At 47.4% G+C, this 22,238-nt stretch overlaps 4 protein-coding genes and 1 long non-coding RNA gene across 8 annotated transcripts; 3 read left to right on the top strand and 2 right to left on the bottom strand.

Annotated features, from left to right (window-relative positions):
* The first annotated feature begins 152 nt into the window (after window positions 1–152).
* Window positions 153–11,386, top strand: LOC117893100 (aryl hydrocarbon receptor nuclear translocator-like protein 2). Of its 3 annotated transcripts, XM_034799544.1 has the most exons (10): window positions 153–647; window positions 3,769–4,688; window positions 4,722–4,796; window positions 7,991–8,154; window positions 8,220–8,577; window positions 8,650–8,842; window positions 8,909–9,140; window positions 9,205–10,023; window positions 10,092–10,231; window positions 10,292–11,386. In XM_034799544.1, exons 2-10 carry the CDS (start codon window positions 3,778–3,780, stop codon window positions 10,457–10,459), a joined length of 3,060 nt encoding a protein of 1,019 aa, XP_034655435.1. In that variant the 5' UTR covers window positions 153–647; window positions 3,769–3,777; the 3' UTR covers window positions 10,460–11,386. The 3 variants fall into 3 exon arrangements, with proteins under 3 accessions (XP_034655435.1, XP_034655426.1, XP_034655443.1); XM_034799535.1 differs by having other exon boundaries at window positions 3,769–4,796; XM_034799552.1 differs by lacking the exons at window positions 153–647; window positions 3,769–4,688; window positions 4,722–4,796 and adding an exon at window positions 7,252–7,362.
* Window positions 11,387–11,763: 377 nt separating this feature from the next.
* Window positions 11,764–13,534, top strand: LOC117903728 (lymphokine-activated killer T-cell-originated protein kinase). The gene is made up of 3 exons (XM_034816080.1): window positions 11,764–12,142; window positions 12,271–12,614; window positions 12,671–13,534. Exons 1-3 carry the CDS (start codon window positions 11,883–11,885, stop codon window positions 13,105–13,107), a joined length of 1,041 nt encoding a protein of 346 aa, XP_034671971.1. The 5' UTR covers window positions 11,764–11,882; the 3' UTR covers window positions 13,108–13,534.
* A 323-nt stretch (window positions 13,535–13,857) lies between these two features.
* On the bottom strand, window positions 13,858–16,501 carry LOC117903727 (partitioning defective protein 6). Its single transcript, XM_034816079.1, has 3 exons — window positions 16,157–16,501; window positions 15,617–15,845; window positions 13,858–15,554 (listed from the first exon to the last, which is right to left on the bottom strand). Exons 1-3 carry the CDS (start codon window positions 16,232–16,234, stop codon window positions 14,761–14,763), a joined length of 1,101 nt encoding a protein of 366 aa, XP_034671970.1. The 5' UTR covers window positions 16,235–16,501; the 3' UTR covers window positions 13,858–14,760.
* Window positions 16,502–17,069: 568 nt separating this feature from the next.
* On the top strand, window positions 17,070–19,214 carry LOC117903729 (ubiquitin-conjugating enzyme E2 S). Of its 2 annotated transcripts, none has more exons than XM_034816083.1 (3): window positions 17,070–17,614; window positions 17,688–18,155; window positions 18,222–19,214. In XM_034816083.1, the coding sequence occupies exons 1-3, from the start codon at window positions 17,606–17,608 to the stop codon at window positions 18,369–18,371; spliced, it is 627 nt and encodes a 208-aa protein (XP_034671974.1). In that variant the 5' UTR covers window positions 17,070–17,605; the 3' UTR covers window positions 18,372–19,214. The 2 variants fall into 2 exon arrangements, with proteins under 2 accessions (XP_034671974.1, XP_034671973.1); XM_034816082.1 differs by having other exon boundaries at window positions 17,685–18,155.
* A 244-nt stretch (window positions 19,215–19,458) lies between these two features.
* LOC117903730 lies at window positions 19,459–20,360 on the bottom strand. The gene is made up of 2 exons (XR_004649526.1): window positions 20,312–20,360; window positions 19,459–19,542 (listed from the first exon to the last, which is right to left on the bottom strand). It is a non-coding gene; the product is annotated as an uncharacterized LOC117903730 (long non-coding RNA).
* Between the last annotated feature and the right edge of the window lie 1,878 nt (window positions 20,361–22,238).

Genomic DNA, 22,238 nt, shown 5'->3' with positions numbered 1-22,238 from the left:
CAAGCAAATGCCGGCGAAAAAGTGAGAGTACCCGAAAATACAACAACAAACAAAATACTTAAAGTACAGAATTCTGCCAGTTACTGTTGTTTTTTTATCTTTTTTTTTATTGTTGTTACATTGGTTTTTTTTTGTTTTGTTTTAAATATGTAAATAAAAAAGCACAAAAATTGAAGTACAAAAATAACGACAGAAACAAAGAGCCAGCCCAGCCGTAGAAGATAACAACTGTAATTGCAACTGCACAACAGAGCTATCAGGACAACAACAAAGTAATACAAAATACATAAATTTCTAATACCACCCACCACCCGCACCCCCCCGCCACTCCCCAGAAGAAGGAAGGGCGAACCACTCCTGGCCGCGCCACTCCACTCCAAATCCCCCACTGGAGGCGAGACAGAGCGGGACAGCGACAGAGACAGACAGTCTTGTCAATCCAGGGAAGGAGAGAGAGAGAGGGGGCAGTGCCATCGAAATAAACAAACCGCACAGACAGAGCGCGCGCAAGAGTGAGCGGGTGGAGAAAGCTTGCAGCGAACACACACAGCAGAGTGAGAGCAGAGCAGAGCAGAGGAAGAGCGAGAGCGAGCTTTTGCTTTCGAACGCTCGCTTCATGCAGAAGACGAAGAAACAGCGCAAAATATGTAAGTGAAATTGATTTTAGCCTCTCTCCCCCGCCAAGCGTCTCTGCGTCGCTTTTTCGCTTTTATTTGATTGTTATGGTTGTTGTTATTGTTACCGTTAGTGTTGGACGTAAATATTTAATGATTGATTTATGTATGTTGGGCTCAAGGCTAAGCGTCAGCGCTGAGTGGTGTAAAGGGAATGGGGAAGGGGCAGGGGCAGGGGCTTGTGCGCAAAAGGTGGCGACAGCCATGTGAGAGTTTGCTTAAACCGTTAGATCTACACATTAGCTGCGCTCCTCTCTCCCTCTCTCTTTGCGTAGCGAAAGCTCTCTCGTGCATCTCATCTCTCCCACGGAGCAGTAATCTACATATTCCCATGATTGAGTTGCTTTAAAGCAGCAGCAGCTAAAAGTTGGGTTAAAAGTGAACTTTCATTGTGACTGCTCAACCTTCAGTGGGGTCTATGCACTACAAGATCTCTTGGCTCTCCTACTGAGCCAGCGCTAACTGTAACTGACCTTCCGCTTGCGCAGACGAACCACAAGTGTTAGAGAACACTACAGTGTGGGTGCATAGCCCAAACTCGTACTCAAAATGTAACTAATGTGAACAACGCAAACAAATTTTGTGGGTGTCGTCTGGCCATGGTCATTGGCCCAACACACAACACAAGCGAGAAGAGCAAATAAGCGTCGGCGTTGCCGCTGTCGTTGTCCACACTGGCGGTTTATCAAAAGCCATATTCATGTTAAATACAAAGATTATACTTGCCCAACACACAGAGACCAGACCGTATAAATATCACACACACATTTATAATTTACACAGCTCACAGCCTAATAAAGCGGAACCGGCCCAAAGCATTTCTCCCACCTGTATGCTTTGCAATGTGGATGATATGGAGTCGCTTGGTGGCACATACTTGCATATTTATGAGCAATCTCCACTCTGTTGCTGCTCCTTTAATTATTGAGATTGAGCCACGCTAATTGAGATTAGCCAACGTCTGCCTGAAGATTTTGGCAGCAATTGACACATGTCTGCCCCTGCCCCTGCCCACTGTTTGCGATGCACTCGAGAACAATTACAAAACAAAGTATGGAGCTGGGAAAAACAAATAGGCGCGCTACAGTCAAGTGTTTCGACTGCGGGGATACCCGCCAAGTGTGCATAAAGTGGATCTCGTCTGCTCCGAAGATATTTCAAAAATGTTGCAGAAAATTATAACCCAAAGTGCGAATAAAATCAAAAATAATCTATCCGCGATGCACAGAAAAGTGCATGATAATGAACTAAAAATAAGAGCACTCGAATCGCATATTAGTTACTTTCTTGTGAAGTATTTGTTCGGGTTCCGTGTTTACTTAGCCCCGGGTACTTGCACTTCTTTCGAGACTGTAATTGCTGGGCAGAGGCTGAGCACTGCCCAAACAAAGGTGGGTGCAGGGGGGCGAATGACTGATAGCCAGACTTTGCGATAGGGAAGAGCAATGGCGCTTACGAATGGGAGAATGGTTCTATTTACACGAAATAACAATACGCCTTGACTGTCTTTTGTATACCTTTTACCAATGTTTGGTGGATCATTGGGAAATTATCTGTTCCGATACTTATTTGCCAGTCAATCAATCGATGGAATGAGCTACAATTATTGCTGAATGTAGGATTTGTTCAAGAGCAATAGGTTAGTGGACAAATTCGAGAGGGAAAATCAAAAAACAAAATCACAGAATGAATCAGAGGAGCGGAATATGAGTGTGTGTGGACAAAGGAAATGGAATGGCACTGGCATGGACAAAGCGAGGAGTAAATATAGTTCAAAGATCCGACATGAAAGCGCCGCCATATGTATTTGTCCCCGGCTCTGTCTATGTATCTGTGTTATACACCTACTTATATATTATTTATATACTCGGATCTATAGTTTTGCGTATTATTTATAGGCGGCACTAGGACAAGAGTCGCGTATAAATAACCAAGAGAATATGTAAAAAAGTTTCACTAGCAGTTCTTTGACTTTTCCTTTTTTTTTTTTATACCCGGTACTCGAAGAGTAAATAGGGTATATTGTATTTGTGCGGATAACGGTTGTATGTAACGCACAGAAGGAAACGTTTCCGACCCCATAAAGTATATATATTCTTGATCAGCATCAATAGCCGAGTCGATTGAGCCATGTCTGTCTGTCCGTCTGTCCGTCTGTCCGTCTGTCCGTCCGTCCGTCTTGTTTGTCGGCTAGTTCTCAGAGACTATAAGAGCTAGAGCCACCAAATTTTGGCACCAGACTGCTGTATGCTCACACTGAAACCAGTGTATTTCAAAAATGAGCCCCGCCCCCTTCCGCCCCCGCAAAAGGGCGAAAACCTCCCAAATCCCCAATTTTAAAGATAACAGAAAACTAAAAACGCCATTCCGTAGGGAATGACCATATCTATCAGATCACCAAATTGGGATCCGATTGGATCATTATTATAGCCACAATGGAGAAATTAATTTTCAGTGGCCAAACCCACCCCGTCCCGCAGCATTTACACTCTGCTTCGCGCTGTTTATGGCCTGGCCCCTGACACGTCACTGCCTCTGCCGCTGCCTCTGCCGCTGCCTCTGCCTCTGCCACTGCCCCTGCCGCGACTCTGCAGTGTGTGTCTTTAGGGGAGGGTGGCGAGCTAAAGGAGCGTGTTGGCTTGAGTAGTGTTGTTGATGTAGATGACAGATGAAGAAAAAATGTAAAATTTGACAAATAACCGCTAAAGTGCAGATGTAGTACTGAGTGCCGGGTATAAAAGTTGTGACGCGTAAGAAGCGTCTCACACGTCCCTTCTCGTTTGTCATACACTTGCGCCCTTCACGGTACCCTCCCCCGCCGCACCACCATGACTCACGGTCTCACAGTCGTTTATTGCCGCCAGAAGTTTACGAGTTCGATCATAAAAATACACCAAAAAAACGTTCAGCAACGTCCAATTGGATTTTGTTTTTTTTGTGGTTGATCTATTTTTAATATTCGAATATAATTTGGCAAACGAATGGGAAAACAAATGGTAACAAAAGCTCAAAACTAACAATAAAATAATAACAATCAAGCAATCGAAATACTTTATTGATTGAACTTCGAACTCTTTCCGCCTATCTGTTGCAGCTGGAGAACATGGAGGGGACGAGCCGCAGCAGAAGCTCCACCAGTCAAAGTCAGGACGTTGAAGATCTCGAGCAAGACATTCCCTACTTTGACGAGCCGCAAGCAGTGGCTGTTCCGCGAACTGGTTCCGCGAGTGGAGCGGCAAGCAGAACTGATTTCGGAACTGAGAGCGGAGCTGGCTCCGTCTTTGCCAGCGATCTGCTCTCGCTGAGTAAACCCGATGGCAGCCTGGCCGAATACGACGATCCAAGCCCCATTGACTGGGATCCCGACGCAGATGCGGAGCCTGAACTAGCTGCTGAAAAGCAACTAGAACTGCAACTGGAACTGCAAGCGAAAAGAGCGAGCCCGGATGACGGGGATGACGATGGCAGCAACGAGCTGGACGATAGCTATCCGGACGAGAACGAGAGCTCCGTGCTGGGCTCCGACTACGGGGCAAGCGGCAGCGGGAGCGCCGCCAACAGCTACTACCAGTCGCCGACGCCCTCCAACTGCGAACTGATGCTGCGTCCGCCATCGAGCTCGGTGTACCATCATTTCAACTACCGATCGCCGGGCAGTCCAGTGCCCCCCGGCATGGGAGTGCCTGCAGGTGCCCCTGGCGGCTCGCCGGCGGGCTCCAGCTCGAACGGTGGCGGCCGCCTGCAGCACCCTTATGCACATTCCCCAGCGGCACCCACCTCGCCCAACTTCTATCCGAATATGTGGTATCCGAATTCGCTGTACAGCTCCCGCGGAGCGGCAGGAGCTGCTGGAGGTGCTGGCCGCTATGGCGGCTACGGACCGCAGACGGGTGGCAACGGGACCGCAACGGGTACAGGACCAGGACCAGTACCAGGACCAGGCTCCTTTGGCGCTCATACGACGCATCTGCATCCGCTGCATCATCAGTATCCACACATGCCAGCGCCGCATCCACACCAGCACCCGCACCCGCACCACCATCCGCAGCATCAGCATCCGCATCAACATCCACACCCGCATCCGCACGAGACCATGATGGAGATGTTCCAGCTATCAAATAGGTGAGTCCACTAGTCCACCAATCCTCCAGCAGATCCCCCCCACTGTGCAAATTGAGTCGGCATCCACTCGTGGCCGAGACGCAGGCGCCAATTTGTTTCCCATTCAAAATGTATCTACTCCTCCTCCACACACCGCCCGTCGAGTGTCTGGTCTGGTCTGATTGGATTGAAGATTGGCCCCGCTCAATTAGCTGCACATCCCTCTGCCGCGGCTGATTAGGAGCGAGCCCATGGTGCCCTAATGCAGGGGGGGTCGTTATATTTTTGTATCAAATTTCTTTGATTTATTTTCGTACTCCAGACAACCCGCGACCACAATTCATAATTTTGGCCAATTTGCGGCGCTGCACACGCGTGTATCCCCGCTCCGACCTCACCCCCCACCCAACGGCACGTCAGCCCCGCTCCCCACTTGATTGGCTGACCATAAACAGAATATGGAATTTGTTTCCTTATTTACTTTGCAATATTTCTATTTGTACACTTATTTGGTGTTGCTTTTGCTTTTGCCTTTGCTGTACCGTTGCACTGCTTGACTTTGCCCAAATCCCATTCCCATGCGTTTCGATGAGCGCTGGCATAGCCGTCCCTCTCTCGCTACTGTATTTCGCATTCCTCTCTCTCCCTGCTTCTGCATGGTTTCAAGGTCCCAGTGCATTACACTGCAGCGCAACTGAGAGCTGGAGCAGCAGGCGAGAGCGAGTACAGTTAGCGCTTACATTGTAGCAGAAGGCAGCAAAAAGTAAGAGAGAAAGAGAGAGAGAGAGGGCGACCGAACGAACGAACGAACAGTTGGCGTAGCTCTGCGCCTCACTCTGCCATTCAGCAACGGCAAATGCAACAAGTTGTGTAAACAAAAACAAAAACGGACACACACATACACACACACACACATAACTCATGCAAAATGACATACACACGGAATAGAGCTTGCAATCAGCTGAAAAACTGACAGGCAGACGGACAGACACATCGCATCGAGTGGCCAAAAGCCACATTAACTTGGCCACTTGTCCCGCATTAGAATCACCACTAAAAACCGGGCGCAACGGCAATTGCAGCTGATTTGTAGGGTATCGATTCGGTAGATTCAATGCAGCCGACTGCTTCGATATGTACCAACTAAAGAAAGAAATTGAAAACTACTTTTTTGGTTGACTCTCTGGCTGCCGCACAAGCTAAAAGCTGTAAAGGGACTGGCCCAAAGAACATTCTTAATCGTCGATCGAGTATATTCAAGCTTAACATTATAGAGCAGAGTGCTCGCAAGGTCGGGACTACCCGTCCCTACTACACTTTTTCCACTCGTATTCTATTTACAATTTACAACTCGAAGCTGCATGCCAACATATTTGAAATATGATTTCACTAGCTATATTTTTATCTAGATAAAATCGACCTTAATTGCCATTTCCCTGCCCGGAACAAGTTTAAAAACAAACTTTACTGTTTGTGTAAATGAAATAGAATTTTCTGCTGCGCAAAACTTTTTCCCAATTAGTTTAATCCGAAGTCTCAAATTGCATTTCTCGCATCGCTCGTTCGCAAAACTTTTTTTAGCAGCCCCTCCCCCCCGGGCCCGCTCATTATTTTCGCTTTAATCCCATCCTAATTGGCAACATCGCACTTCATTCGAGTGCAAGCTTCACTTGCCCGGAGTAAGTACCCCGCACCCCGCACCACGCACCCGGCGAATGTATTTTGATGACTTTGATGGCTGCTGCGCATTTTGCGCATCACTCGAATAGTTCTTGTTGCCGGCACGCGTAAAATCTTGCAGGAGATTATTTATGTATCTGGTTGAGTGCCACCCCAGCGCCACATTATTTTAGCTTAAATTCCGCCGCTCATTAAGACGCTGTTGCCCCTTCATTGGAGTGCAATTTGTTGGGCATGCTCGAGCTTATTAATTAGTACGAGTTTTACCCTCCACAAGGGTTATGTTTACGTGTAAAGAAGTGTTTCCAATAAGCACATCAAACAGCGGGCTGTCGATATATGTGCATGCAAATATGTATGTGTGTGTGTCTATGCTTTATGCTTCTTCCCCACATCTAGAGAGCAGAGAGGGCATATCGAATTCGTGTCAAATATGAGCCACACAAATGAGCCAGCTAGGGCAGCAAAAACCTCACCAATTCTAACGTATTTGTATTGTATTTTTTGTATTCCCATTTGTATTTTGCTTTGCCAACCGAAGGATAAACATAATACTGCAATAAGCAAGACCATTATTAGTGGGTATCGCACAGTAGCAAGAGTTCCGCTGCTTGCTTATGATTTTGTTTACATTACTCGTTCGTACTCCTGCACTTCGTTGCGCTGGGTCTGTGTGTGTGTGTGTTTTTGCACTCGTAATTTGCGAACTTGTTTTGCAATTGCGTTCTAAAATAAATTACATCAGTACGGGCCTGGGTCCGAGCGGAGTGGAGTGGCGCGGAGGGGGGTTCGCAACGCAACGCAACAATGTGGTGGCCCATTGCTAATCGAACGCAATGCTCTCCGCATTTCCGTATAAATTACTCATCCAAAGGGGCAGCCGGACGAGAGAGAGCGAGAACTTTATGTAATCAAAAGTGGTAGCTAAGGAATTGCATTCAAGACGAACGCCAATCCGAATCGTTTCGAACGTGATCATTGCACTTGGATCGCTTCCACTGGCTGATCCCCCCTGTGGCTGCCACTCCCCTTGCCCGAACGGAAGCCAGCTGGTTGCTGATTATTGATTATTGATGGACTGTGAGAGTCGCTAGTCGCTAGTCGTCTAGCCGGATAGCACACACTCGTATGCATATTGTACATAGAACATGCCATGCGACTGCGTAACCCCTTAGCCAAATGCCAATTCGTGACAGGCGGGGGAGCGAGGGAGAGCGAGCTGAGCCGGTAAAGCTGCTTGATACAATGTCATGCCGGCTCCGGCCTGGGATAGATCGTCGAATCGATTAGCAAGTGTCACCTTTATGGGGTTCTCTTATATGTAGCTATATACAATCGTTCTCTCTCACACATACACACAGTAGCTTAGCATTTAAGGGTGGGTTGGTTGGCTTTCCCAACTCTCTCTCCCGATTCTCACAATGCACTGTTGAGAAATTAGTCCAGCCAGCACCTACCCCAATAGGAAAAAGATTAACCAACTGCTTTATATCTTTTTTCAACCTTAACCATTTTGCCTTTGTTCTCTCTTAAAGCGGTCGAGAGGCACGCAACCGCGCGGAGAAGAATCGCCGCGACAAACTCAATGGCTCAATCCAAGAGCTCTCCACGATGGTGCCTCATGTGGCAGAGTCGCCGAGACGTGTGGACAAGACGGCCGTGCTGCGCTTTGCTGCCCATGGACTGCGGCTGAAGCATGGTAAGTGATCAATGATCAATGATTACTGTTCGATGATGGCAAAACTTACAATGATTTTCCAATAGCCTTCGGCAAGACGTTACAGCACCAGCGGCCACAGATCACAGACACCCTGATGGGCATGCTGGACAGCTTCTTCCTTACCGTCACCTGCCATGGACATATACTGCTGATCTCGTCGAGCATCGAGCAGCATCTGGGTCACTGTCAGACGGATCTGTATGGGCAGAGCATCATGCAGATCACCCATCCAGAGGACCAGAATATGCTCAAACAGCAGCTGATACCCACAGAGCTGGAGAATCTCTTCGATGTGCACGCCACAGACTCGGAAGCAGACGGAGAGCCGCGATTGCGCAGCAAGTCCGAGGAGGATTACATCGATTGCAAGCTGCGCGAGGATAGGCGCAGTTTTCGTGTGCGGTATGTCCATCACGAGGATCACTGATCACTGGAACTTATTCTCTGAATCTCTCTCTCTCTCTCTCTGTGCAGATTGGCTCGTGCGGGGCCTCGGTCGGAGCCCACAGCCTATGAGGTGGTGAAGATCGATGGCTGCTTTCGCCGTAGCGATGATGCGCCTCGAGGCGTACGCTCCAGTACCTTCAGCTCGAGCCTGCAGCTGATACGTAGGACGCGAGGTCGGGACGATGTCATTCCTCTGCACACGATCAGCGGCAATGATATTGTGAGTTTGCAGCCATGATCCATGATCCAGAACCATAAGCAAACTCTCTCTCTCTCTCTCGTTTAGGTACTGACTGCCTGTGCTCGGATCATCCGTCCGCCGAAGATCGCCAGCCGCTTGATCGATGCCAATACGCTGGAGTATCGCACTCGCCACCTGATAGATGGACGAATCATCGACTGCGATCAGCGAATCGGCATTGTGGCCGGCTACATGACAGACGAGGTGCGCAATCTGAGTCCCTTCACCTTCATGCACAACGATGACGTGCGCTGGGTGATCGTGGCCCTAAGACAGAGTAAGAAACTCTCTCCTCGATCGCTGCAAAGGTCCAACTCCTAACCCATTAATCCCCCTTTCAGTGTACGACTGTAACAGCTCGTATGGTGAGTCGACGTATCGTCTGTTCACTCGGAATGGCAACATCATTTACCTGCAGTCCAAGGGTTACCTGGAGATCGACAAGGAGACCAACAAGGTGCACTCGTTTGTCTGTGTCAACACATTGCTGGACGACGAGGAGGGCAAGCGGCGCGTTCAGGAGATGAAGAAGAAGTTTTCGGTGATTATCAACACGCAGATTCCTCAGTCCACCATCGATGTGCCCGCCTCCGAGCATCCAGCGCTGCTGGAGAAGGCCGTCCTGCGGCTTATACAAAATTTGCAAAAATCCAACGAGGATCCGTCTCAGCTGGTGGGCGAGGAGGATGATGACGATGATGAGGAGGACGACGAGGAAGACGATGATGAAGATGATGGCGGTCGCAGCGTGTCAGAGTCTGGTGATTCCTATCAGCAGCATCATCACCATCATGGGCGAACGCATCACAGCTCCTCCTCCTTTCTGGGTCACTCATCGGCTTTGTTGGAGGCCCGCCATGGCCAGGGCAGCTCCAAGACGCCGCCTTTGGCACTGGTGCCGCCCGAAGCTGCCTCCGTGAAGTCCTCAATATCAAAGAGCATCAGCGTGGTGAATGTCACAGCAGCCAAGCATCTGCGCGGCGTTCAAAGTTCGGCCGTAAAGTCACCCAACAGCTCCCAGGCAGAATGCAGCTGCCATGGCGGCGCACAATGCGAGGTGTGCCAGGTGCCAGGTGCTCCACTGAAGCGAAGCAGCAGCTCCGGCTCGCCGGAACAGGAGGATGTTAGAGCGCCAAAGCGTCGCTTTATGCCCAGTACAGGTGAGCGCTTTAGCTCATTCCATAGCTGAGACTGGACACCTGACAGCTTCTGTTGTTCCTTCTTGCAGAGATCGAACATGTGCTGAACACGTCGCTGGATCACATTGGACGCAAGTTGTCGCAGCAGCTGAATGTGGCCAGAAATCTGCGGGATCAGGGCAATCGATACGAGCTGCCGCATGCCAACCAGCGTTTCGATGAGATCATGGTAAGCCAGAGCACAGAGCAGACTCCTTGATAGATAATGGAGTTCGATTTGTTCCTGCAGCAGGAGCATCAAAAGCAAAGTGAATTATTTGTGAACATCAAAAGCGAGTACGAGGTGCAGCTGCAGCACAAGGCCAGCAGCAATGTCAGCACAACTAAGAATTCGGATTCCGAGCCACACAGACAGAATGAGGATCCACGTGAGGATCCAGACAGCAGGATAGTTTAGGACAAAGACAGAGGAGAGCGTAGGAGGATTGACTCTCGAACTGAAGAAGGGTTTCATCGATGATGTGATACAACTGTCTTGGCATTGGCAGGCAAGCTCAACAACAAATGATGGAACAAATCCATAAATTTATTCTAGTTGGAAAGCAGCAAAAACCCCAACACTACACAGCACTAAACTGAACCCATGAGTGAGCATGAGCATCTCCTCCCAGCAGTACATACTTGTTTGTTTGTTGTTTTAACCCGTTATGTACCATGTAGAGTTAGAGTCTAGTGTTGGTAAACTTCAAATTAAGAGCCGCACACCGAGACGAGGTGCTGGAAAGGATAAAACAATTATTAGTTTAGTCTAAATCGGAATATAATTAAATTAAATATTAAATACTAAATATATATATATACAAAAATATATATGTATACCTATGTACCATAAATTATGCATGTTGCAGCATGTGCATAACCAAAACTAAACGTGATAAAAGACTGTTACCAACTACATACATACATATGTACATAGTTACATACAAACATACATAAATGCATAACTCTATACAACACTAAAATGTTAATGTATGTACAACCAAACACACACACACATACACACATGTGTGTTTTATGGCTTAGTTAAACTAAATTTACTGTACGAACATTTTTGATAGATGTTTAATGTTGCTAGGCTCTAAGTGTAATACGGAATTGGATTCCGTTTCCAATGCCCCAGACCCCGCAGAATTGAATCTGTAAGTTAGAGAATGATATTGGCAGAAACACATACAAAATGGGAAGCGATAAAATGATGGCGAAAACTATTAAGAGAACTATGTTAAATGTTTGTTATGCATTTGTTTTTTTTTTTTATCCAAATTAATATTAAAAGAGTGTATTAGAGAATAAACTTGTGTACCTATAAACAAAACCCCTGAAATCACTTAAATTTCAATTTAAATTCAAACAGAAACGGTAAAAGTTGAGCGCGCCTGTTTTGGTATTCTTAATCAGAGCAGAGCAACATTGTTGTCAACTAAGAGAATCAAACCCTGTCCGGGCATTTGTGGCACTCACGCTCAGTGCAGGGTGATCGATTATGGTATATTCAGTATATTTGAAAAAGGGGGAGCAAAGCCACTGCTGAACTCTGTTTCATTCTGGCCGACCCACAATCTGGTGTATATGGTCATTCTTTATTATCTGCACTTTCGCTTTTCTCGCACCTTAAAAACCTGGTATACAACATTGTCTCGGTATATTTCGCAAGTAACATGGTATATTTCGGTATATTTGTGAGGGTCAGTACGGTATATTCTATCAATAATTCCGCGGTTGCGCTGCCTCACTGTTTTTCAATTCAAACTAAATTCGCCCGTCGCCTTAAAAATAGCATTTAAACCTTATTCCGCGGAACAATTTTGACAAAAATCAAGATGGAAACACCGCGCGGAAAGCAACGTAATTTGCATGTGAAGACCATTCAGAGCATAAGCACACCAGTTCGCTTACCGCCATCAACAATGCTGAAGACCCTGGGCTATGGCACCGGCGTTCAAGTTTATCTACTGGATCGTTCACCCCGCCTCGGCCAACCACGCTCACCGTGGGCAATCAAGAGTATCACCAAGCGTTCGCTGGCACAAAAGGATCAGAATATCAGCGAGCGCATTATCCATGAGGCGGACATCTTGCGGTGGGTACTGCGTGCGTCATGTCGTGATTTGTGTGTGTGTGTGTGTGTGTTGGGCCTGCATTTGCATGTATAAGTGGAGAACGAACGGGAAATGTTTACCGTTAACCATGAGCCCTTTACATTTACAGCAAACTAAAGCATCCCAACATTGTTGGCTTCCGCGCCGAAATCCCATCGGAGGAGGGCGCCCACAGCCTGGCCCTGGAGATGTGCAACACCTCGCTGGGCTCGATACTGGAAATGCGCTTCGACGACGAGGAGGGACGCCTGGACTCTGACAAAATCTTCAAAATGATGCTGGACGTTACCAAGGGGCTGGACTATCTGCACACCGAGGCCAAGTTGCTGCACGGCGACATCAAGTCCTTCAATGTGCTCGTGAAAGGCGAGTTTGAGATCTGCAAACTGTGCGACTTTGGCGTGTCTCTGCCACTGGATGAGAACAATGAGGCGAAGAGCAGTGGCTACGTGGGTGAGTCTTAAACTTAATATGGATCAAAAGAATATGGATCTGATGTGTCGTTGCAGGCACCAGTCCGTGGTCCGCACCCGAGGTGATTGACTGCCAGGACACAATTGACAGCAAGGCTGACATCTTCAGCTTTGGCCTTGTCATCTACGAGACTTTGGCCCTCGTGCCGCCGCATACACTGCCGCTGGACTATGTCGACGAGAGCATGGATGGCTACGACGCCAGCATCGAGATGAACAGCTCCGAAGAGCTGTCGCTACCGGAGACGGACGACATGGAGGACATGGAGGACGATCAAGAGCTGCGTAACATGGAGTCGGCATTTGGCACACGACCACCGCTACCGCAGGCCTTCGAACTAACCGAAGACTACAACACCATTGTCGAGCTTTACTACCTGTGCACGAATGCCTTAAGCGAGGATCGCCCCTCGGCGCGCACCATTCTGGAGTGTCTCGAGAATAATGCGCCCGCTCCCGCGCCCAGCGTTTAAGCGAGCTGAGCACCAAGCACCAACCGCATCTAATCTTCCACCACGTTTGGCATTTAATGTTAGCCATGAAACCTGAGAGTCGCTTCGGAAGTTGCGTGAATGTTGAGCACTTGCGGACGAGCGTAAAAGCCACAAATATCCTTACCTTGATTATAATTAGCGTGTAAAAATGATGAAACAATTGTGGGACCTGCCCTCAGCCACAGTCTCCTCCCTCGCAAACTCATTTAAAGGCGATTTCTGACAAAGAACAATAAGGAAATAGTTCTAGATTACATTCCTCAGACAATGACTGCTAAATGTTCAGCTGAAACCCGATTCCTTCTGTAAACTTGTGGAATTCTCCAGACTCCCATAACGAATAACAAATTGTGCTTCGAGTTTCGATTACACTTTTCTTAGATTTATTACAAAATAATAATACATACATCAAAATATAAGTTTTTCTTTCGTTTCTTCTTCTCAGTTGTTCAGCTGGATTATAATTTATTCACAGTATATGCGTGAGGGTTTTGGGCTGTAGTTTCGGATGCGCTGCCTGTCACCAATCTCAGATCATTCTATCTATAGTGGAGCTAGCTAAGGTATTGCCTGGGCTGAATGTCTTTCCTTCGATTTCGCTAAAGCGTATTCAGTGTGTGTGTTCGCGTGTTCGTGTTCCATTAGGTCTAATTAGATGCGTGCACAACATGCTCGGATGCGCTATCATTATTATTTTGTATATTTTATATATGTATATATTTTGCTTGTAAACATATAAAAAGTATCGAATTTGCTCTCTTAAAGGCGAAGGCGCTGTTGGTGTTTGTTTAACTTTATCTTCCCCGAACTTCTCTTCTATCCTACGATGATGAACATAAATATTTGTATTTGTTTTAAAAAAAATTGGAACGAGTATTGGGGACACACAATTACGACAATTACGACAAAAACACGAGTGTAAAATGACCAAAAAAAAATTAGATATGATTAACAATTGTTTAACATAACAAAATGTGGAATAAAAGTTTAAATTGGACACACAAGTAAAATGGAACTTACAGAAATCTTTTGTTTAAAAATAATGCACACAAATCCACGCCTTAAATGTGCACAAATTTCGCGAGTTCTTTTTTTGGGTTTACATAAAATGGAATGTGTTTCTCTCTCTCTCTCTCTCTCTGTCTCGCTCTTTTTCAGCATTTAATGCTTGCTCTGTCTCAATCTCCGTCTTGCCATCTCGCTCTAATCTAATGCAACATCGTCAGAGGGGGAATGTGTGGGTGTTGGGAGGGGGGACTACAAATTTAAATACACAAATAAATATGAAAAGTAAAAGGAAAATAGATAAAAAAAACAAAGGGACAAACTGCATTCCAAAAACATGCAAATGAATGTGTGTGTGTGGGTGTGGGTGTGTGTGTGTGTGTGGAATGTATGGGGGATAGTCGTGTAGCTGCATATATAAACATTTTATATATGTTATGATGATATATGTACGTGGCCTGTGGCGGGGATTATCTCATTGAACTTTACGCTTAATTGACTGGCTCAAGGCTCTCGATCTACACACTAATGTACCCCGCGCGACAGGCCGGCACTCTCTCTGGTTCTCTGGTGTGTTGGTGTGGTGTGGTCGTCGCTGGCCGTTCCCTTTGTCGCTGGCTGCCTGGCTTACAAGTGCAGCACACCATCCTTGACATCGCTGGCCATAATTGTGGACGCATTGGAGGCTGCCGGATGGTGATGCGTGGGCGGTGACGATGACTGCTGCTGCGTCTGCTGCTGCGTCTGCTGCTGCTGCGTTTGCGGCTGATGATTATTGTGACTGCCGGTGGAGGAGGTGCCCGTGGGACTCTCATCGAGCGTGACGCCCGTTAGATCGACAATATCATCCTGATCGTCGTGCTCAATCTCATCGGAGGTGTTCGTGTGATTCGTGTGATGCGAGCCGCTCGACAGCTGACTGTTGCGCGAGAAGGAGCCGCGATGTGTGGACGTGAGCGTGCGCTGATTGGCCGGCTTGACGGTTATAATCAAGTTGGAGCTGTTGGCCACCATCATGTCGGTGACCTGATCCAGCGTCTTGCCAGCCACTTCGATGCCGTTCACCTCGATAACCTCATCGTTGACGGCCAGCAGGCCGGTGCTCTCGGCCAGTCCGCCCGGCACCAAGCGCGATATGAATATGCCCGGCTGCTTCTCCAGGCCGCTGGACGTCACCCGCACCGATGTCCCGTCGCGTATGTAGAATCCCAGCGGCTTGTCGCTGCCGTGCTTCAGCAGGCGCACCCTCCGATGCGTCTCCGGCACAATGTCCACATCAATGATGGCCGAAACCTGGCGAAAGTCGTGCGGCTTCGATATCGATGGCGCCTTGGTCTTAACCGGCGTATGGCCGAGCAGAATGCTGCCAATCAGGTTGCGCGGCTTCATCGTCCCAAAGCCAGAGTACTCGTTCAGATCATCTGCAAGGGGGAAAGCATTTAAAGTGGAAATCGGCTCAGAGGGGCGTTCGCTGCGCTCTCACCTTTGCGTTGCACTATCACACGCAGCAGGGGTCGTGCCGTCTTGAGTGCACGCCCGAAGTTATCATCGTTGTTGATGGGCAGCAGGTCGTTGTCCCGCGGATCGATGTAGAGTATCAGAAACTGAATATTCGCCAGCTTGTGCAGCTGCTCGATGAGTGCCGCGAATTTGTCGAAGCTCTGCTCCGTTTCGTTGCGCTTGAAGCTCCAGCGTCGGAATTCGGCATCGAACTGAAAATGCAAATGGCCATTAGAGCTGTTCTTCCAGTGCGAATTAAGATTTGCAATTTGCAGTGAAAAATTGCAGCCTGCAACAACTGTTGCACGGCCTGTTGCGCCCAGCCTGCAGCCTACAGGTGCTGGCTGATCCACTGGAGGCAACCCGTTTGCATTGCCATTTCTACACGCATGAATCAGCAATGGCACCGCTTGATCAACATCGACCTGACCCCGACGGATTATAGTGTTAGTAGCCATAATGGCGTGCCAGCGGCACGGCAGCGGCACAGCAGCATTAATTTTTCTTCCCTGGGAGTAGTCACCTTTGATTTCACTTCGATTAGATTCGTTTCAGCGCCGGTCGCCGTGGCCGAGGTTGTGTTTATTTTATTCTTCGACATTTTTTTCCACACAACAGACAATTTTTCAGCAAACGCACACACAACGGAGGGGGCAGGCAGGCACACACTTGGGTTGGCTCTGTTTCTGTGTCGGTGTCGGTGGGCGGGGGCTCACACGGACAAACCGGACCGGAGCGAGGCGAGCCGAACGGGATGCGAGTCACAGAAATTAAAATGTTTTAATAAATTAGAATTAGAAATCTAAATTAAAACTAATTAAATAAAAGAAATGGATGGAGATGGATGTAGTAGATCTCGCTCAGCGCTGGAGTGTGGTGTTGGAAAATGCGCAATGTGTGCGGAATGCGCTGCAGTGCTGGCAAACGGCCACACCGAACCACCGCCCCTGCAATTCATCGCTATTTATTTTTTTGTCTGCAATTGCCAGCTCACAAATGCCATTTTACCGCAGTCTTCATAAAATGTTCTGCATATTTTTAATTTCAGCTTCATCAAAGACCCCAGGAAAATAGTTGCACTGAAATTAGTGTGAACTTCAACTGCAGCTGGGATGCGCTCATATGCGTGCGCCAGAGCGGGACAACCCTATTATTGCGCCCTGAAAGAAGTGTAGAGAGCTGCATGTTTGCTTAGGCTATGCCCACTCACGTACACCCTACATAGTGAGCGATGCGAAGAATAATGCATATTTTGATTTAATTAACTATAAAAAGTGTACCAGGGTAAGCGTAAAGCTGAATTGTACCAGTTTTTGTATATTTGTAATTGAATTACCATCAAACGCGGCTTCTCAAATTGGTTTGTACGAGGGACGTTTTGGCGAGTCAGCATGCCTGATGTGTAGCGCATGCCATACGACGAGGGTTTCTGTAAATGGAAGCTGTTTTCGTGTTGTTGTTGAGCGTGAAGTGTGCAATTTGACAGAATTTGTTTAAATGTGACGAAAAAAGAAGGACAACAACAACAGCAACAAAGCAGGCGATCAAATCGATTTGAAATCCATCGCAAGGCAAAATTCAAAAGTCTTCAAATATCTATTAGGCATAAAAGTGAAAAGCGTGCGAAAACAGAAGAAGAAACCCAAACCAAACCAAAGCAAACCCTCCCACTCGAAGCAGAAGCAAGCAAAAACTGCAAAAGACAGTGAAACAAGAGTAGTTTTCCACTCCAACGACTACGCCAATTGGCAGAAGTGAAAAAAAAACACGCCAAGTGCCGCCAGCACACAGCAGCACCAGATTGCACATTGGCGTCTTCTCCGCGCGAAGAGAGATTGCAACACACTTTTGGAGTCAAGCCTCCAAGCTGCGGGCCCAGGATAGCACCGTCGCGAAACCTTGAAAAACCTCCACACACACATACACACGCACACGAACTGTTACAAAGCATCCGTTGGGCACAGGAACAGCCATGAGTTCGGTAATGTATCCAAAATATTGGGAGATTGAAAATCAAAACTAAAACAATTGAAAAACTGTACCACTTTTAGCAGTATTCCAATGTGGAGAACCTGTCGCCGCAAACGATACGGCAGGTGATGAGGGAGCTGCAAGAGATGGAAACCACGCCGCCGGAGGGCATTAAAGTGCTAATAAACGAGAGCGATGTCACCGATATACAGGCCTTGATCGACGGACCAGCGGGCACACCGTACGCCGTTGGCATCTTCCGCGTCAAGCTGACACTCAGCAAAGATTTCCCACAAACGCCGCCAAAGGCCTATTTCCTAACCAAAATCTTTCACCCAAATGTGGCGAGCAACGGCGAGATTTGCGTCAACACACTGAAGAAGGACTGGAAGCCGGATCTGGGTATCAAACACATACTGCTTACCATTAAATGCCTGCTGATTGTGCCCAATCCGGAGTCTGCACTCAACGAGGAGGCTGGCAAGATGCTGCTCGAACGATACGATGACTACTCGCAGAGAGCGCGCATGATGACGGAGATCCATGCCCAGGTAAGTGTTCCCTTACGTTCGTATGGATTATATCTTCGATCTCAACCGATTTTCATTTGGGTTTAGCCCGCCAAGTGCGGTGTTAGCGCTGCGAGCGATGCCAAAGATGATGATGGACCCTCAACTAAGAAGCATGCGGGCCTGGACAAGAAGCTGCAGGACAAGAAGAAGGAGAAGTTGCTCAAGGAGAAGAAGCGCATGTTGAAGAGGTTATGAGAGGCATAAGTGGAGTTCCAGCCACTACTCACTGCAGGCGCAGGAGGAACAGTTGCAGGAACACACGGTGGAAGCAGAGCAGTAAGGAAGCAAACGGCTTCGGCTTCGGTGACTAACACGGGCGGGGACAACTGGACGGGAATGGACGGATGGAAGCAATTATTTAGTAGAGCGATGAGTGAAGGCGCGCTATGAAATTTTACACTGATCCAGTAACGAGGAGCAACCAAAAGCAGAGCTGATGCAATCAACCAGGATACCAGCCAGGTGGGGGGGGGATAGAAAAGAACTTAAGGAAGACCTACAAAGAGAGAATGAACCACAACCACTACTCCAAAGAAAACGAACATCCAGTAATCATATAAAATTGCGTATTTACACGACACATCGGCGGTTGGGTGGGCCACTCGAGGCGTCCGAGTCGGCCCTGCTGTCCGAATCTAGAATGTAGAAGGGGGGGAATCACCAAGAGAAACCGGGACGACAGCGTCCCAATTAATTTATGTAGTCCTCTTTTTTAACAATCACGCGCTATCCTAGCATAATTTATGTAATTAGTTTAAACATAATGCAGAAGTGAAACAGTGTCATCGCCCAAGAACCAGTAGCATCATCATCAATAATCTTACTTACCTACCCTTAGAAATCAAATCAAATCAGAACGAGATCATTAATCATATTTGCAATTAAATTCTGTCCTAGAATGGATTTATTTCGCCGATTTTTTAATGAATATTCTTTTGATCTTTTTTTTACCATGTGACATTCGTAAGTTTCAATTTTAATCAGCTGTCCCTAGCTTAAGAAACAAAAAGGCATCCATAAAACAACAGCAGAAATACATAAAAACTATAAATGAAAATTGTAAAAGATCAATAATTGCACATTCTGTAGAGATTAAGGTTATGATTGTACTTACTGTAAAACACTCGAGGCGGAAAGGAATGCAACGAAAGGGGACGACTGGAATGGATCAGCTGACTGATAGAGATATTCATCCTTTCGCTCTCTCTCAATCTCGCTTTCATTTTGTAGGGAGTGAGCGTGCGTGAACGATACTCTCTCCCGCTGCATCTCTCTCTTTTCGTTGTGTTGGGAGTGGAAGCCAATCCTTTCGTTCGGTCCAAACATCATCATCATCATCATCACACACACAGACAGAAAGAAAAACCTTAATGAGAAATGAAAACAATAAAAAAGAATAAAATTCCATGAAAAAACCAGGGCGAGAGTATTTTCTATCTATTGTTGCTCTTCCGACACGGCCACCCCCCTCCCGGCAAGCAGTGCATGCAGCGCGTGCCAATGACAAAAGGCATTTCCTAGTTCCGTTCCACCCCCAGTCCCCCGCCCTGAACAGTTTATCAGTTTGGCGGGCAGTTTTGATATTCCCCCCCCAGCGATTCTGCGAAATGTCATGAGACACACGCCAACATGAGGTTTACTCTGCGTCCGAGTGTAGGTGTGTGCGCAGGTCACTCACTGTCTGTCTCTGTCTCTCTCTTGCTCTCTGTCGTTGCCTAACCGCCAACGCTTTGAGCCGGCCAGCATTCCAATCGGGCCTAACCTTCAAGCGACAAGTTGCTCCAACCAAATATTGTCGCAGCAAGCCACAAGCAGAAGCATCGAATGTTGGCTACCCTACCAAGCGGCTTACGGTTTAACTGTTGTGCGTGTGTGCATACCCATCTAACGTTAGGGTAGCTGTTCGCTCTTGCTCTCTCGCATTCTCATTCTCATTGATCCGCTCAGTCAGCCCCGATCCCAAAGCTCATTAATGTGGGGTGAGGCAGAGTTAAGCTTTAGCGTGAAGCTCTCCTATGCACTTCTTTCACTTTCGTTTTTATGTGCATGCGAGACGTGAGAAATGTTCTGGGAGAGTGTGGAAACCTCAAAGAATATTGGCTGGACCGGAAGTGCTTCACCTTGACTAAACACACCTTGCCCCGATACAGGTATTCGCATCATGGCTGCTGCTGCTGCGGCTGCTGGCCAGCTTCGATTCGGAATTGCTCTCTCCCGCTGCCGCTGCCTCTGCTCTCTCTCTTTCTCGCTCTTTGCGGTTCTCACTCTCTGCTCTGCTCTGTCTGTGTTGCTTGAATGAATGCCCAAGTGGCTGGCTAGCAGATGTACCGACCACAAAGCTGGGGCTTAGCTTGTTGTGAATGCGAATGGGAAATACTGATCGCCGATCGGTGGGGCTGTGGCTGTGGCTCTGGCTCAGATTGGGGCTAGGGCTGGGGCTGGGGTTGGGGCAGGGAGCGGCGGCTGAGCAGCGCGCGCGATCGCCAATTTTGCGGCGACAGACGGCAACGGAGCTACGGCTATGCCAGCAGGTAGATCAGTTGTGAATCTGGCACAGGCGGACTACAACAAACCATTTGGCCTGGCCTGCTGCTCCGAGTGCTCTCGCGACGGGCGGACACACAAAAAACGACAACAACAACACAAAAACGTGCGCGCGGCTCCTTCTAAGTACTGTCTATCTCTCCCTCGTCCTACCCTTTCGGTTAGTGTGTGTGTGTGTGTGTGTGTGTGTGTGTGTGGTGTGTGTGCTTCTGTTGCATTGTTATTACTGTTATTGTTATTGTTAATACTGAGTGAATAATCGAATCGAACGGTATAACCATCAAAAGATCACGCCCACATCCCGAATAACTCCACCTATCGATGCTCGGTGGACTGAAAATCGATAGATTGTCATCCTTGAGGGGCGCCCATCCCTAGGCGCGCTCCAGTCTACCATTCTGGACACGCTCGTCTGCCCCATTAGCCATTTTTGCAACATCTGTTTGGCCAGCTGTCCGTTCATGTGTCTTTTGGCCAATTAGATTCCTCTTCCCCCGCTCTCTCTCTCTCCCTCGCTGGCCCTGTCTCTCTCGCTGTGCCGCGCTCTGTCCCCCAACTCCATCTGTGCGTTTATTTGTTTGTTTTTCTTTTTGTTAAGTGTTCGATCTGTGATCTGCGAGAGAGAGATCATCTGATGTAGCCCAAGTGCCCATTGCCCAGTGCTGGACTCGCTCCGAAATTCGTATATCCAGAGATATCGTTTTGCGAATCGAAATCGATTCAACTTGACAATGACGATGACGATGACTCTGGCGCGATGTTTGTTTGTACTTCAATTTTTGTGTGGCTTTCGCAGAGGTCGTCGTAAAATGTTTTGCATATGATTACAGTGAAGCCTTCGCTAGGGAAAACATTATGTTTCAGTTTCAATTTTAAGGCGCAAACTCTCCTGATGTGAAGTCTTGAGAACAACTTCTAACTTTGGAACATAATACTCAATTCATAAAAGGAAAATTCAAAAAATCTAAAATCATATTTTTCCTCCTTTCCTCCTTTCCTCATTTGAAAATAATCCTAAAGTAAGCCTCTGCCCTGCAACCCGTAGGAGTCCTTATCAGAAAGCAATTTTCGTTCAACATTTTCTGGCTGAATAGATTCAAAATATAGCTAAAAATGCAGCTAAAATGTTCTTGAAACACGTAAAGATGCTTCCAAAAAGCAACAAATCGTTCGAAAACTGTGATTTAATCATATCTTAAGCAAACTTGTATGTATTTTTTATGGGTATGCATACGCACGCTTAACCATTCCTTCACTCATTCATTCATTAATTTCTGCAGCGACTTTCGCAGTCATTCATTAACCTAGAAACTCATTCACACCTTATGGGTGGTCATGCCCATTTCTTCATTGATCTGATGTATCCAATCATTCATCATTCCTTTGGTTCATATGTTCATTTGTCCTATGAATATTCATCTATGTTTTGAAATCATGCAAGATCTGTTCGACGAATCATCTTAGGACTGTTACACTGTAGCTGGGTGTATGACAAACTGTCAGTTCGACTTCATGTGC

The sequence above is a fragment of the Drosophila subobscura genome, chromosome A, assembly GCF_008121235.1.
Source record: "Drosophila subobscura isolate 14011-0131.10 chromosome A, UCBerk_Dsub_1.0, whole genome shotgun sequence".
In the NCBI taxonomy this organism is placed as follows: Eukaryota; Metazoa; Arthropoda; class Insecta; order Diptera; family Drosophilidae; genus Drosophila; species Drosophila subobscura.
The sequence above is the reverse complement of the archived record's forward strand: the minus strand, read 5'-3'. Positions and strand labels throughout refer to the sequence as shown.

Excerpts from the sequence above, each read along its gene's own strand:
- LOC117893100 (XM_034799535.1), top strand. The coding sequence starts at position 3,778 with ATGGAGGGGACGAGCCGCAGCAGAAGCTCCACCAGTCAAAGTCAGGAC. Across the intron at positions 4,797-7,990 it reads ATGTTCCAGCTATCAAATAG|CGGTCGAGAGGCACGCAACC; the intron begins GTGAGTCCACTA and ends TCTCTCTTAAAG. Across the intron at positions 8,843-8,908 it reads CGATCAGCGGCAATGATATT|GTACTGACTGCCTGTGCTCG; the intron begins GTGAGTTTGCAG and ends TCTCTCGTTTAG.
- LOC117903728 (XM_034816080.1), top strand. The coding sequence starts at position 11,883 with ATGGAAACACCGCGCGGAAAGCAACGTAATTTGCATGTGAAGACCATT. Across the intron at positions 12,143-12,270 it reads CATGAGGCGGACATCTTGCG|CAAACTAAAGCATCCCAACA; the intron begins GTGGGTACTGCG and ends TTACATTTACAG. Across the intron at positions 12,615-12,670 it reads GAAGAGCAGTGGCTACGTGG|GCACCAGTCCGTGGTCCGCA; the intron begins GTGAGTCTTAAA and ends GTGTCGTTGCAG.
- LOC117903727 (XM_034816079.1), bottom strand. The coding sequence starts at position 16,234 with ATGTCGAAGAATAAAATAAACACAACCTCGGCCACGGCGACCGGCGCT. Across the intron at positions 15,846-16,156 it reads TAATCGAAGTGAAATCAAAG|TTCGATGCCGAATTCCGACG; the intron begins GTGACTACTCCC and ends TTGCATTTTCAG. Across the intron at positions 15,555-15,616 it reads TGTGATAGTGCAACGCAAAG|ATGATCTGAACGAGTACTCT; the intron begins GTGAGAGCGCAG and ends TCCCCCTTGCAG.
- LOC117903729 (XM_034816082.1), top strand. Across the intron at positions 18,156-18,221 it reads TGACGGAGATCCATGCCCAG|CCCGCCAAGTGCGGTGTTAG; the intron begins GTAAGTGTTCCC and ends ATTTGGGTTTAG.